This window comes from Rhamphochromis longiceps, linkage group LG8, assembly GCF_057381845.1.
Source record: "Rhamphochromis longiceps isolate RC_006_pf linkage group LG8, R_longiceps_female_GT1.1, whole genome shotgun sequence".
In the NCBI taxonomy this organism is placed as follows: domain Eukaryota; kingdom Metazoa; phylum Chordata; class Actinopteri; order Cichliformes; family Cichlidae; genus Rhamphochromis; species Rhamphochromis longiceps.
Window position 1 is genome coordinate 9,941,178 of NC_140564.1, and position 13,772 is coordinate 9,954,949.

Genomic DNA, 13,772 nt, shown 5'->3' on the forward strand with positions numbered 1-13,772 from the left:
TTCCTGTTTGATTTTGATAGATATTTGCTCCCTGTGCCTTGCTTTTAGTTTTATCTTCCAGTCTCTTGTATGTATGGACCGAGCTGGGATGTATCGTATAGACATACTAGAGACAGCTTTCATTTCTATTTGTTCTTAATACAAAACAGTGTTGGCCGCTTACTTTTCTTCATGTTTGAGCTTGTTGAACAGGAGTTTTTCTCATCACATAATATTATCCTGACTATATGAAGAAAACAAAGTGAGCATTCACCTCAGCCAGTTGGATTCACAGGTAACATATAAAAATAAACATATAAACCACATCTTACTAGTTATGTGCCGTCAGTCACATAACTCAAGTTACAGCCCTGCTATAACTCATTCACACCTAAATGCTTTAGTCTAGCTATTAAAGTTGTAACCAACTAACACACGCTCTCACTCAAACTTTGATGGATGCTTTAGCGTCATTCTGTGACCCTCTTACTGGCAAATGACCCAGTCCAGATTCAGTAACACAAGACATCTGTCAGTGTGTGACACCCACCTTGGCCATCCTGGGGCTGAACACCTCCCCTGCATTTGTAAAGACCGCCAGCACGACCTCGGCCGCTGTCATTGAGGCATACTTCTTCGAGAGATCCGAGCTGCCCGCAGAGGAGAAGGAAGCTGCTCCTTTCAGCGGCTCCAAGATGCTCTTTTTGAGTTTCCTCAGCCGTTCGTATATCTCCTCCTCCAGCTCTTTCTGAATCACCTCCCTGGCACGCTCCAAGATGGTGTGCTCGTTACGGCCTACCTTCGAGATTGTCTAGAGTAGACAAATGTGTTTGTGTTTAATATGAGAATAATGGCAAAGTATAGCAGGTTAATCTTTACCCAAAATAAAAGTGAAGTCGTTTTTTTTGTTATAAGTTCACCCAATGAGATTTCCACACATCTCACTGTTTGTCATAGTTAATACTTAACAACGCATGGACAGTGGGGTTCACAGAGAAGAAATCACAGCATTATTCATTAAATTTATCAGTTACTTGAAACTACCTTCAGCAAAAGAAATAATCAGTGTGGTCCCAAGCGGACATAGGCTCTAGCTGAGACCACAGCCGGAAGCAGAATAAAACAATAATTCATGCTGGCACTTTAACTCGATCCCAAGCCTCCCTGTATGTTTGCCAAGAAGGTTCATCTGGGAGGATACCCAGGCTGTGCGGGGTGTGGCTGTGGATGCACATGCAGCTTGTGTAACCATAATATATCCCAGCAAATATGTCCCAAACCTCTGCTGATCATAACTCATCAGTAAACCGTCCTGGAATGTAGCAGAACATTGTGCTTCTTACCGATATGGGCAGGCCAAGACCAGTTATCCTGATGCCCAGCTCGTATGGAGAGTCACAGTTATAGTGGTCAGCCAGATGCTTCATAAACTCAGCCAGGTCCACTTTTACCTTCGTCTGCTTCCTCCTAAAAACACGAAGTTGCTAAACAAAAGAATGGAAACGACATATATTTATGACATATACTGTAACTGTAAAACATAATTTAACAACAACAACAACAAAATAAGCTCTTATAAACATTAAAGCTCAAGTGCAAAACAAAACTGAAGCCCTGTGAATGCACCTTTAAGATGTCTACAGTCTCGATCTGGTGGATATCGTCATCTTTCGTGTTGCTGTCAATCTTGAATATGCGGTGAATGAAGGGGAGCTTGCAAAGGGGGCCGAGGTTTAGCTCTTCGTAGCGCTTCTTGTCCTTGAGGCCAGCTAATGACTGGCCCAGCTCATACAGGGTACAGATGGATGTCACTGCTGAGGTGGTCTGGGAGAAAGAGGACAAAATAAAATTCAGTTTGGCAACCTGACAGTGAGAAAACAGGTCAAAACTAATGCGTGCCAACCTCTATGAACATGTTGATCTCTCTAATGAGGTACTGAAGATCTTTTAGAGCTTTAAGAGGCAAGTGCTCTACCCCTCTTGGGTCCAAAGAAGGCACCAGCCTGCATACCCGGGATATCACCTGGAAGCAGGAATGAAAGGCAGTGAGAGGACAACAACAAAATCAAACGCAGCGAGTTAGTCCAAATGTAACAGAGTGAAACATGACTCATTGTGGGAAGCACAAGCCTAGCACACCCGTAGTGATGGTGCCAAGCCCAGATAAATGGGAAGGGCCAAATCAAATATCCTCTTGGAAACTTGACAGCAGATGAGAAACAAAGATGCAGCTGAAAAACAACTGGTGATAAACTAAAGGAAAAACAAGACGGAAGAAAACTGCAAGCGAGAAAACTGGCGTAAATAAATATGTGTGTAGAAGCCCAAATATATTGATGGTAACCTGGGTTAGAAACAGTGAGGCAAGCAGTGTAGTCTGTGAGAATAATTTAATGTTGCATAACAGACTAAATGATTAGGAAAATGATCAAATAGCATATTATGCACAGCTACACAGTAGAAAAAATAAGTATAGTTCGTCCTCACCTTCTTTGTGGTGACCAGCTCTCCATCCCCAGCGATTTCTCGTATGACACTCTCCATCAGAGTGTTGATCGTATCCTGATCCATGTCCCTGTTTCTCCACCTCCCATTGAAGTCCTCCTGGTCTGCTTCCATGGCCTCCACAGCTCGCATATTTTCTCCAAGGAGCTCCCTGAGCTGTGCATGATAACCTTTATTAAAGACAGGACCGCTGCCTTCTCTCGGGCTGGCATCCCTCACTTTGGTCTTCTGCTCTTTGGTCAAACTCCGATCTGCCCCCAGCACTGGAAAATCAGAGGCAGACAGGAAGCTAAGCCCACTGGCCTGTTCCTGTTCTTTTTCAGGTTTAGGACTCTGTGTTGCTGTGGGAGGATAATACAAACTATTTAATTAATATGGACTATTGAGAATCTTTGCCTTTTATGCTTGAAATGGAATGTTTTGATGTTTGGCTACCTGCAGCGGTCTGCCACACCCCAGTCTTGGGATGAGTTGTTGGCTGAGACTGAGTGGGGAGCTTCTTGGCTTCCCAGTTGTCGTACAGTGACATGTACTGGGCAAGAGGAAACTTTTCACCAAACTTCTGAGAATAGCAGGTTTGAAGCTGTTCCATTGATGGAGCAGTTAGCTGGTACGTCCCCATCACCTGAAACACATCAATAAACTTTTACACACCAACTGGTTTCCATAGGCAAATACCTGCTATAACACAGTGTACTGCAGAAGCCAAAGTTCAGTTTTAAGAGTACATTGGTAGAAGATGAGTTCATTAAGATACAAGCTTGTAATGCATAAATGAAGAACTCTATTAAGAACTTCCACAAATCTCTCTGTGTCTGGCAGTTTTTTGCATATTTCAACTGTTTTAATGTAAGACAATCTCACAATACATTGAAGTGAGCAAAGCACGCTTTAAGTTTTCACATTCTTAGGTGAGAAAACTACTTACAGATGGCTTCAACCAAATTAAGTAGTGAGAGGGAAAACGAGCTGTCTCTAACTGCATCCTTCTATTTAATTTACAAGCATGGGTGTGTTCCCACTATCAAATATAACTACATTAATGGGTTTATGGAACTGGATAATGTACTTAAAGCAGTAAAAATGCTGATTGCTGAACTCCTCTATGTCTGTTTTCTGTCGACTGTTTTCTTCACTATATAAGTAATACTGAGTAATACTGAGTAATATTACGTGTAGTCAGAGGTATGAGGAATGGAAAATGTTGTCAAAATCCAAATGAAATCGAATGCTGCAAATACAAATGCAAAACTCTGCATGGTCAATCTGGGACAACCTTGTCAAAATTTATGTACTAAAAAAAATGTACCGTATACACAGGTAGTGTGAGACATGTTTACGCTAAGTGGACTTTTTAATTCATTTATCCTCCTGCAATGAAAACTCATTACTCTGTAAATTAAAATAACCCCACCAGGAATATTACCCCCCAACCTAAGCATGTCAGGGAACAATTTAGGCCTCTTTTTATATTTTCATCTTCGCGAGCTAACAGACACAGGACTGAGAACTATCTATAAGAGATGGTAGATGCTCAGCTGCTGACTGCATTCTAGTTTACTGTTTAGGCTAACCAGTAAACACATTTGAAAAAAAGCATTCTTTACTATCTTTACATTAAAAAAATTCAGTTTTTTATCTTGTGCTTTTGTTTTATTGTTCTTCATTGTGTCATTGTTCTATTATGTGTTTTATCCTATTATACAGTGTCCTTGGGGGTCTTGAAAGGTGCTTTATATATAAAATGTAGTTTATTATTATTATTATTAATAATAATAAATTATGATTCCTTTAATGTCTGTACCTTTTAACTTAAGAGGCAACTATTAGCCTCAAAAGTATTGCAGATTTTTAAGATGTCAAGATAGTCAGCATCAAACTGTAAAGATAAAAGATGCCTATATATATATATCTATATATATATAGTATCAGAGTGCACAGCTAACCTCTAAGATCCTCTGGTAGAGCTGCTCTTGGGACAATTCCTCAGCTGGCTGGGGTACAGTAAGAAGGGGAATAACAGGAACATAATGGGAGGAAGATATGGAAGCAGTGGAAATCAAAGGAGATCCAAGAAGGTTCATTCTTGCCTGAGTGGGAGGAACAATCTGAGGACTGGCATCGCGCTGTGGTAGAGTACGAAGGGCAGGGCTACTGCTCCTGATAAGCGAGTCAGGCGTACGTGGTGTTGTAGGTCTGCTGTTCTCTTTAGTCTTCGTGAACATCCCAGCCTGAGGCTGATTGTGAGGCCGGTGACTCTTATGGTACACCACATCCTCCACCACAACCAGATCTTCATTCAAAGAGTCTACCAGGCTGGAAACTGTTTTGAAGTCCATAGAGACTAAGGAGACGTCATGGCTGTATTTCTGTTGATAGGCTGCAGTCAACAACTTCAGAGGGATCCCATCCGGATGTCCTTTCATCATTTTCACAATTCTCTTCAAAGTCTTACATCTTTTTTTCACTTCGGGAGCTGTTGCTGATTCCTTACTTTGAGCTGCAGCTCCACATTTTGCCCCAGCTGTCGCCTGGTTTCCCCCACGATGGTCCCTGTGAAACACCAGTTCTTCTTCTAGAACCAGATCCCTCTCCATCGAGGATACCAGGCTGGTCATGGAGTCAAAGCCCAGTTTGGATAAGGTCAAGTTCTTGTGATATGTCTGGCTATAGACGATAGCCAGCTTTTTAAGCGGGATCCCATCAGGGTGCTCCCTGACAATGGACACTAGCTCCGTCCGAACTTTTTCCATCTTGAGTGACACTATCAGGGAGAAAAGAGACCAGCATTAATGGACAATATGATTATCTGCTAGAAATATAGCTTGCTGTATAGTAAGTAAATAAGTAAAACTTTATTTATATAGCACCTTTCTAGATAAAAGACCACAAAGTGCTTCACGCAAGGATAACAAAGTATAAAATAAAACAGACACCACTTAACAAAATGCAATTCTAAAAAAATGTGCTTTTAGTTGTTTTTTAAAGGAAGCTACTGAGTCCCGAGATCTTAAGCTCAGTGGGAGAGAGTTCCACAGTCTGGAAGCCACCGTGGCTAAAGCTCTGTCTCCCTTAGTTCTCAGCCTTGTATGATGAATGACAAGTAGGCCCTGATTACATGACCTAAGAGACCTGCTAGGGACATGGGGCTGTAGAAGTTCAATGATGTAGGCAGGAGCATGTCGATGAAGAGCTCTATAAGTCAGAACCAGAATCTTGAAATGGACTAAATTCAATGGGGAGCCAGTGCAGCTGTATTAGCAACAGTGTCACATGTGAATACTTAGATGTTTTGGTCAGAAGTCTTGCTGCAGCGTTTTGAACCATCTGTAGACGCTCCAAGGAGTTTTTGTTTAAACATGTAAACAGTGAATTACGGTAGTCCAGTCTTGATGAAATGAAAGCACCAATGACAATCTCCAGTTCAGTACGAGATACAATGGGGCTCAGTTTAGAAATGTTTCTTAAGTGAGAAAAACAGGACCGAAGTTAGTGTTACTGTGTATACTGTGTTTGGCAGTGTACTTAATGTGTTAACCAGCTATTAACCAGTTTCGAAATGGTGGCGCCACTGCTCTAAGTAATCGCTAATAAATTTATTTTTACAGCCAATTGTAAAAATGTCCAACTCACTGAGAGCATGTTCTTCATGTTGTGTGTTTATACGGTGTTTAAAATTACTTACACATCAAGGTTAGAATCTGTCTCTAACACATATGCCCTGAAAGCTCCAGTGTAAATGTGGCTATAGTCAAATATAATTATATAATTAATTATTATATTATTTTGATGTATAGTTCAATGGCTTCTTATGTTCTCCAATACCATGTTTTAGATTGTATGATAAATGAATATGTAAATAAAGGCAGGTATTTGTTAACCCAGAGAATGACTCAACTTTACATGTTCACATTCCCAGCAGTCAGCTGTTTTATCATAAGGTTACAAAGCCATTGCCAAATACCTGCCTGGCATAACAAGACAGACAGCCAAAACTAACAGTTGCTGCAGATTGCCTGTTGCTGTTGAAGCTGGTGGCTGCCAGCTGATGCATGCATGAGGAAGGTGAGAAGGTAATTCATAGGTGAGGTGTCTTTTTACTAAGAAGGGTTTGCTTTACTTTCTTTCTTTTTTTTTTCTTTTTTTCTATCTCAGACTATTTTTTGGAGTATGACATATGAACATTCAGTATCTTGATTAGACATGCAAAAGTTATTGTATGACAAAAATTTACTGATTCTGAGGGTGTGACACTCACTAATTTTCCATAGAATGACTCGTGAAAAGTTCTGGCACAGCTTCAGCTATTTCGAAGTTGCATAGAAGATGAAGAACAACTGAAACACATCGTGTATGTGAACTTTACCATGTATATCCATCACCCACAACAGCACAACAAAAACATGGTCAGACATATGTGACAGATCAAAAGAGGAACCCAAAGAATTACTCCTATAAGTGTCACTCCATTTAAAGCCACAGCAACAACAAAGTTAAAGAAATCAATAGTCACAATAATAATAAAATAAAAATATTAAGACAGATTCACCACAAACTAGTGTCCACCAGTTCATCACAGAATCCGAGTACCAAGATGGTAGCAAGTAAAGCATGCATCTCATAGGCATTACAGGATTTAATTAAATACCTAAACAAGTCAGTATTGTTTTAGAGGCAAACTTAAACAAATTCTGATTTCTATCAGAATCAAAGTGGGAGATGTTTCACGTTTTAAATTATATTTAGGGGGGGGGGGGGGGGGGGGGAGTGCTGAAATGTTGAACTTTTGTTGAGTGATGAAAGCAGCGCAGTATTCCTCAGTCCTCGGTGAACATCATCTTCACCAGGTCTGCTTTGAAACATTCCTCCTCCACCTTAGGTTTGCTTTACTTTCTAAGATGCGTAGTGTATTTACTCAACACTGTGAGCTACTGTTTTGTTGCTTTGAGCATTTCATTGCATGTATCGCATGTCTGAACTTAACCGTTAAATACAACAATAAATATTCAATAGTGTGTGATTTAAGCTACAGCCCAAATTTAGCAAAAATTTAGCTTAGTTTGGAAAAAGAAATGCCATAAATTCCTCTTGTGAAATTACGCTGCTGGTGTGAACGGCTGCATTAAGAAGAAGTGATTCCAAAAAAACATTTTTAATAGACCAAATATTCACACAAATTTTACATGTCTGGTGTCTAAAGGTCTTTATTATTTATGATCACGCATGATCTGAAATGAAATCTATCACTCCCTCTCTGTAAATATAGATAGATGCTTCCAATTAACAGCACACATACAGTTCCACAAGTCGTTGGACAATAAGACTGTTTATAATTTTGCCTCTGAACACAACCACGGTAGATTTGATTTTAATCAAGCACCATGGTGTGAATGCAGTGCAGACTTTCAATTTAATTCAAATGATTTAACAAAAGTTAAATTAACTGTTAAGGAATTACAGCCATTTTTATACATACTCTCCCATTTCCAAGAGGCTGATCGTTAATGACTCTCACACCAGTATTAAAAACACTCCTTTATATTTAAAGTTAAGACGGTTGTTTGTCCAGTTACTTTTGAGCTACTGGCTTTTCTTCTTCAAGGACTTTGTGTCAATGTGTTTTACTTAAATTAAACTAGCGAAATGTGCAGGTTTTAATGCTCAAATGTCCAAGATTAAATTAACACTAAATCAAACTGTTGTGGCTACTAATCCTGTGCACTAGTCAATGTTTTATCACTGGTGGCAAACACTAAATGTGCAGCACTGTGAATAAAATGGCACTAGTTATATCAAAATAGCAATAAGTGAGAACATGTTAACCACAGAAGCAGATTATGTTTTATCCAAAAGAACCACAATGTGTTTGCTGATGACTACTGTTTGTGAGTTTACACTGTTATCATCTATGAAAACCAAAAGGCTCTATAAACATATAGACTATATAATAGTTATATGTGTGCATAAAATACAGCCAATAGTACAAAAGTGCTGGAATCAGAGCAATCTTACCTGTTCCTTCAAATGATAAGATCTGCACTCATCTCTCCCTGAACAAAGACATGAACCTGAAACATCCTGTTCAAGCTTAAATACTCTCCTCCTCCTCCCTTCCCTTCCACCCTGCTGTGTTTCGTTTCAAGCATGAAGAGAAATGAAACTGAAACCAACAGCCATGCTCATGTATGCATGTATGTCATGTCTCTGTCCTTAATTGCGATGTACCCACACTCACATTTCCAGAAATGGTCAAAGCATTAATGAAGACTGAGAATTTATAAGACAACACAGTGTAAAGTAAGTAAAGCTGTTCTCTGATTGGACACTGGAAATTGGGGAGAAAACAAAGAGGGCATGAGGCCTTAGGTTTCACATTCCTGGCTTTTGCTTCAGCTGATTTGCATCAGCTGTTGGGTAATAAGCCATGTGACATGATTAGGCTCAAAACAATCCATTACACAAGGAAAGGAAACAGAAAGTAATCACAGCTCTGTGTAGTTCTGGATACAAATGTACATACTTGTGCTGTGCATGTAATAATTACATCATAACTAACCAGAATATTTGGCTCGCACTGAAAAACTTACAGCACAGTAAGTTTTGATCTTACTAAACTCTGTCTGTTACATTACTTCCTGTCAACCTGTGGTGATATAATAAGGCGTGGGGAAACAGAAACACACACAAGAAACTTCAGAGGCCTAAGATGTTCCTGCCAGTCACGTTTGGTTGCTCAACTCCTGTGACGTTCAAAACCCTCTTGAACTATAGAGGGGTAGCTCACAGTCCAAAAAAGTAATCAGTTATCTCAGCCACACCGTTTTCATCCAGTGTCTGAAACAAGTTCTTTTAGCTCTCTTTTCCTCACTTGAGATCCCTCACAAACCAACAACACAAACAGCAGGTGTGTCACTGAATATATAGGGGCGATATTACCTTAATGACATCATGCTGAGCAAAGAGCAATAAAAGGTGAAACAGAGCAGTCTGAAACACACAGGGATTACTCGTACATACACTGACCTCATTATCTGAAACTCTTGATATGTTTAACATGAAATATCAAACTAAGGACAATTAAAACAGCTCCAATTTAACATGAAATATATTGGAAATTAGAGGCTGGATAGCTTTTAATATAGGCAAAAATGCGGGGCTATTTTACTGACACAGAATAGTATATATATGTATAGTCTGTCAGTGAGAACATACCTTACAGTGATCAGTGTGCTTCGATCTTCTCAGTGCATCACAATAAACCACGAAGAGTAACAAGTCTTAACTAGTTTACCTCAGCAGAAGTAAAATAGTTATGAGAGTCCATGTGACTTTTGTCCCAGTCTTGTGATATATGATAATTACCCAGCTACCTGAAACAGAGGTCTCCAACCGCCCGTGCAGTTAGGCAAGTAGTGTCAAGCAGACAGTATATCTGTATGTCCTCAGAGCTCTCTTTAATAAGAGCAGAAATGACATGTTTATAACATTATCTAATCAAATGTAAAACTACAGGGTTTACAGTGTGTCATTTAGTACAGCGAAAGTGCTTTTGAGCCTTCGGAGAACAAGAACAAAACATCCACTAAGAAACGACTACTTTACACTAATGTACCTCGTCATTGCATTGCAACTTTTATATTCATATATTCAAAATAATTATTTTGTTACGAAATACTGTGGAAAAAGAAGCAACAACCTAGAACGAAATAACTAAGTGAAAATGCTGTCCATCTACCTGTTATTACGATAACAACCCTTTAGTTACAGTTGTGGGGCGTGTGTCTTAGCCTGCATTCAACATCTCTGTCCGGCAGGATATAAGCATGACAGATACTTATGATGGCTAGCAACGGCGCTATGCTGGCTAGCATTCGAAACTAACAGCAGAAATATTATGAAGTAATAATAATGACATTAGTCGGTCAATATAAAGAGTTACAGCGATTAATCGGGGCGGCACTTGTATTAGGGAATCTTAACACTGTTAAAAAAGTCCAATTTAGTAGAAAATCTTAAATCGAAACTCATTGTGCATGCTAACATCTTGGCCGACTAGCTAGCTACTAGTGATGGGTCGTTCGCGAACGAAATGGCTCTTAGAGCCGGCTCTTTGACGTGAACGACGCGAGCCGGCTCCTTATCGCGAGCCGTCACGTGGTTTTTTGTTTTTTTTTCTCTCAGCCTCTCTCTCGCACTTTTTTTCTGCTTCACTCTGCACGCGAGCCTTGTGCTTTACGCTGGGCAGAGGGGGGAGGGGCGGTAGTTACACTCAGTAGCACAGGAACAGAGCCAGAGAGAGAGAAAGAGAGGCAGGGACAACAACATTAGAAAGGTATAGTAATCATCCACAACTATTTTCGGTTGCAGATGATAAAGGATTGAGAAAGTTTATTCATGCAGGTCCATATGACAGAGAATGTGCATGTTCTTTTAGTTTTCATATTATAATTTATATTTAATTGTGTTGTGGTTTGCAGTGTTTTGTGTTCTTTTCACTTTAAATTTGTGAAAGGAAAAAGCTGAAAATTTAAATAGTTAAAACTTGAAATGTGAATAGTTGATTTTTATATTATATGATTTATTTATTACATTTTATGTGGAGTGAATAAATAAAAGTATATTTACGGTGGCCCCTAGAGACAAAGCACATACAAACTTCAAATCACGTACGAACTCTGAAGCATGTACAAACTCCAAAACATGTAAAAACACGTACAAACTCCAAAACACGTAAAAACACGTACAAACTCCGAAGCACGTAAAAACTCAGAAGCATATAAAAACTCAGAAGCACATAAAAACTCAAAACACGTACAAAAGACAACAGAAGTGCTCCAGGATGCTGGGCGCAGTGTTGAGCCTTTGTTATCTTGTGGCTACACAAGCCAGCAAGTACCAACGACCGGATTTGGTGTGTCGTAGTAACAGGTAAATGAACTTTTTTTTAAATTATTTGAATATATATATGAGTGCCTGTGTATAAATACACAAACAATACACACATGCTTTCAATTGTGTAATTTAAGTGATCTAGTAGCTCTGCTTTGGAAGTTCAGTTCATGCTAGAAATGTGTTTTGGAGTTTGTACGTGTTTTGTCTCTAGGGGCCACCGCATATATTTATATATAAACATATATAAATAAAACCACTTGTTTTTATGTTAGTAATTCCTTTTGTGCATAATTTTATATTATTGTTAATAATAAATTAATTAAAGCAACAAAACAACCTGAAGAGCCGGTTCGGAGCCGAAAGAGCCGGCTCTTTTTAGTGAGCCGAACCGAAAGAGTCGGCTCACTAAAAAGAGCCGGAAATCCCATCACTACTAGCTACTGCTAAGCTGCATTCACGTTGCTCGATAAAGGTGGTAAAAAACCGTTCTCTGCTTTAGAGGCGTTCATGTGCGAAAGCTACTCACAAATAGTATATCACTCACAATCAAATTTGTCACTATTTTGTTTCTAAGTTTGACATATAAAACCAAACAGACATATAAACAGTTTTCAGAGACGTGTGAATGTATATTCTGAGGTAGTGAGGTAGCCTTAGGGCAGCTTTTGTGTTAGACAGTGACATTATCAGCAACTGCTGATCTAGTGTCTGAAACAAGTTGTTTAAGATCCCGTTTCCTCCCCCTTTCCCCCTTTAACACTCCCTTTTCAGTGTGAGATTGATGAATACACGCTTTATATTTTGTGTAATCCCCAGTATCCTATTCTATAAATCATCTATTTGTAGTGGGTGTCTGTGAAGAACAAGTATGTCATAAAAAACAAAACAAAAACAGTTGTTTATGAGTTCAGAAACACATACAAACAACAACAACAAACAAAAAAAGTGTAAAGTTGAACTTAGGTTTTACCATTTCTTTGGTTGAATATTTAAAAATGCCGATGACAACACCCCAATAGACGTCAAACAAACTTTCTTAAAGGCTTAACATGTCTCAGCTTGGCATGCAGGTGTGTCACCTGCTACTCAAGCCTCTTGGTAGTCAAAAGATCATTGCACTTACTGTAGGAATGTCGTTTGGTGCCTCAACCAGTTCAACCACGTCTGACTCTGTGACTTCAATAAACGTGTTAAACTTTCACTCTTGTGCACTTGAGTCCTCTATTCCTGGAAGCATGTACAAGAAATTTTGAGTTTGAAAGTAAACTCTTGAGTTGATTAACTCTGAGATCAGCAACTCTGAGACCCCATTTCCAGTGGATGGAGGAATTGTATGTTTGTGTCCGTGCTGACCATGATATTTAACTCACAAAACAGGAGAGAAAAAATAGGAGAGTCGTTTTAATCGGCTTGTTATTTTGTTACAGGCAAAATACAAGTGTGGCATAAAATATAAAATGTTTTGTAATGTGAATTTCCATTAGATGCACTAATTTTGCATTTAGTTTTTAAATCTAATTATTGAGCTGTGCCCCTGACAGGGCCAAGTGTAGGTCACAACAACTGAAGATAAACATCTGGAGAAACAGATCAGACGCAGACAGTTGTGAGATTAGTTGCCCAGATAGCAACAGACTCTGGACAAATTCAGTTTCAGTTCAATTTATATAGCAGCAAACAGCAACAATAGTTCCCTCAAGGCAACTTTTACTGCAAGTTTAACACTGTTCAATAATAGACAATAACAGACTCCAACAATCAAACAGCACCTCATGAGCCTTGGCAGTGGTGGGTAGGAAAAACTCCCCTTTAACAGAAAAAAGCCTCTGGGACACTCAGGGAGGGGCAGCCATAATATAATTAGGATAAAAAATAGGATAAAAGACAGAGTGGAAGAGAGCCAGAGATGAATAATAACTAATGATTAAACACAGACTGCTCTATAAACACACAGTGCTTCTTGATGTCCCCAGCAGGGGGAGCTTCAGTGTCACCAGATCCAGCCCTAAATATATGCTTTAGCAAAAAGGAAAGTTTTAAGCCTTTTTTTGAAGATGAGAGGGTGCCTGTCTCCTGAACCAAAAGTGGGACCTGGTTCCACGGAAGAGGGATCTGACTTCCCTCATTTTTTAATTAAATAAAATCTGTTTGTGCCCTAATTTGTGACCCTTTCGTTGTTTGAACAATTATTCAGTAAAATACTGAAATCATAAAGGGATGGCACAGCTGATCTTCTGCTCAGTCCTACAATGATCTCTGGCTCAATTTTACGCAACTCAAGAATGCTGAAGTATTTCCACAACCGAATGCCAATTTTTTTGGGGGGGAAAAAACAAATGAAAAATATATGAATTGCTTATAATTGTATTATTATACAATAAATTAAAAGAAAAGCT

General features: G+C 39.1%; 1 protein-coding gene across 5 annotated transcripts in view; it reads right to left on the bottom strand.

Annotated features, from left to right (window-relative positions):
* LOC146663075 (uncharacterized) overlaps nucleotides 1-10,539 on the bottom strand; it is a 45,959-nt gene extending 35,420 nt beyond the window's left edge. For 2 of the 5 annotated variants that reach the window (XM_085415684.1, XM_085415681.1), the window contains exons 1-8: nucleotides 9,697-10,539; nucleotides 4,431-5,248; nucleotides 2,920-3,109; nucleotides 2,467-2,825; nucleotides 1,883-2,002; nucleotides 1,606-1,803; nucleotides 1,323-1,463; nucleotides 530-790 (exon numbers count right to left, since the gene is read on the bottom strand). In XM_085415684.1, the coding sequence (XP_085271810.1) occupies nucleotides 530-790; nucleotides 1,323-1,463; nucleotides 1,606-1,803; nucleotides 1,883-2,002; nucleotides 2,467-2,825; nucleotides 2,920-3,109; nucleotides 4,431-5,237 (2,076 nt within the window). In that variant the 5' untranslated portion in view covers nucleotides 5,238-5,248; nucleotides 9,697-10,539. The remainder of the gene's footprint in view (nucleotides 1-529; nucleotides 791-1,322; nucleotides 1,464-1,605; nucleotides 1,804-1,882; nucleotides 2,003-2,466; nucleotides 2,826-2,919; nucleotides 3,110-4,430; nucleotides 5,249-9,696) is intronic. The other 3 variants (XM_085415683.1, XM_085415682.1, XM_085415685.1) reach the window with 3 other exon arrangements.
* Between the last annotated feature and the right edge of the window lie 3,233 nt (nucleotides 10,540-13,772).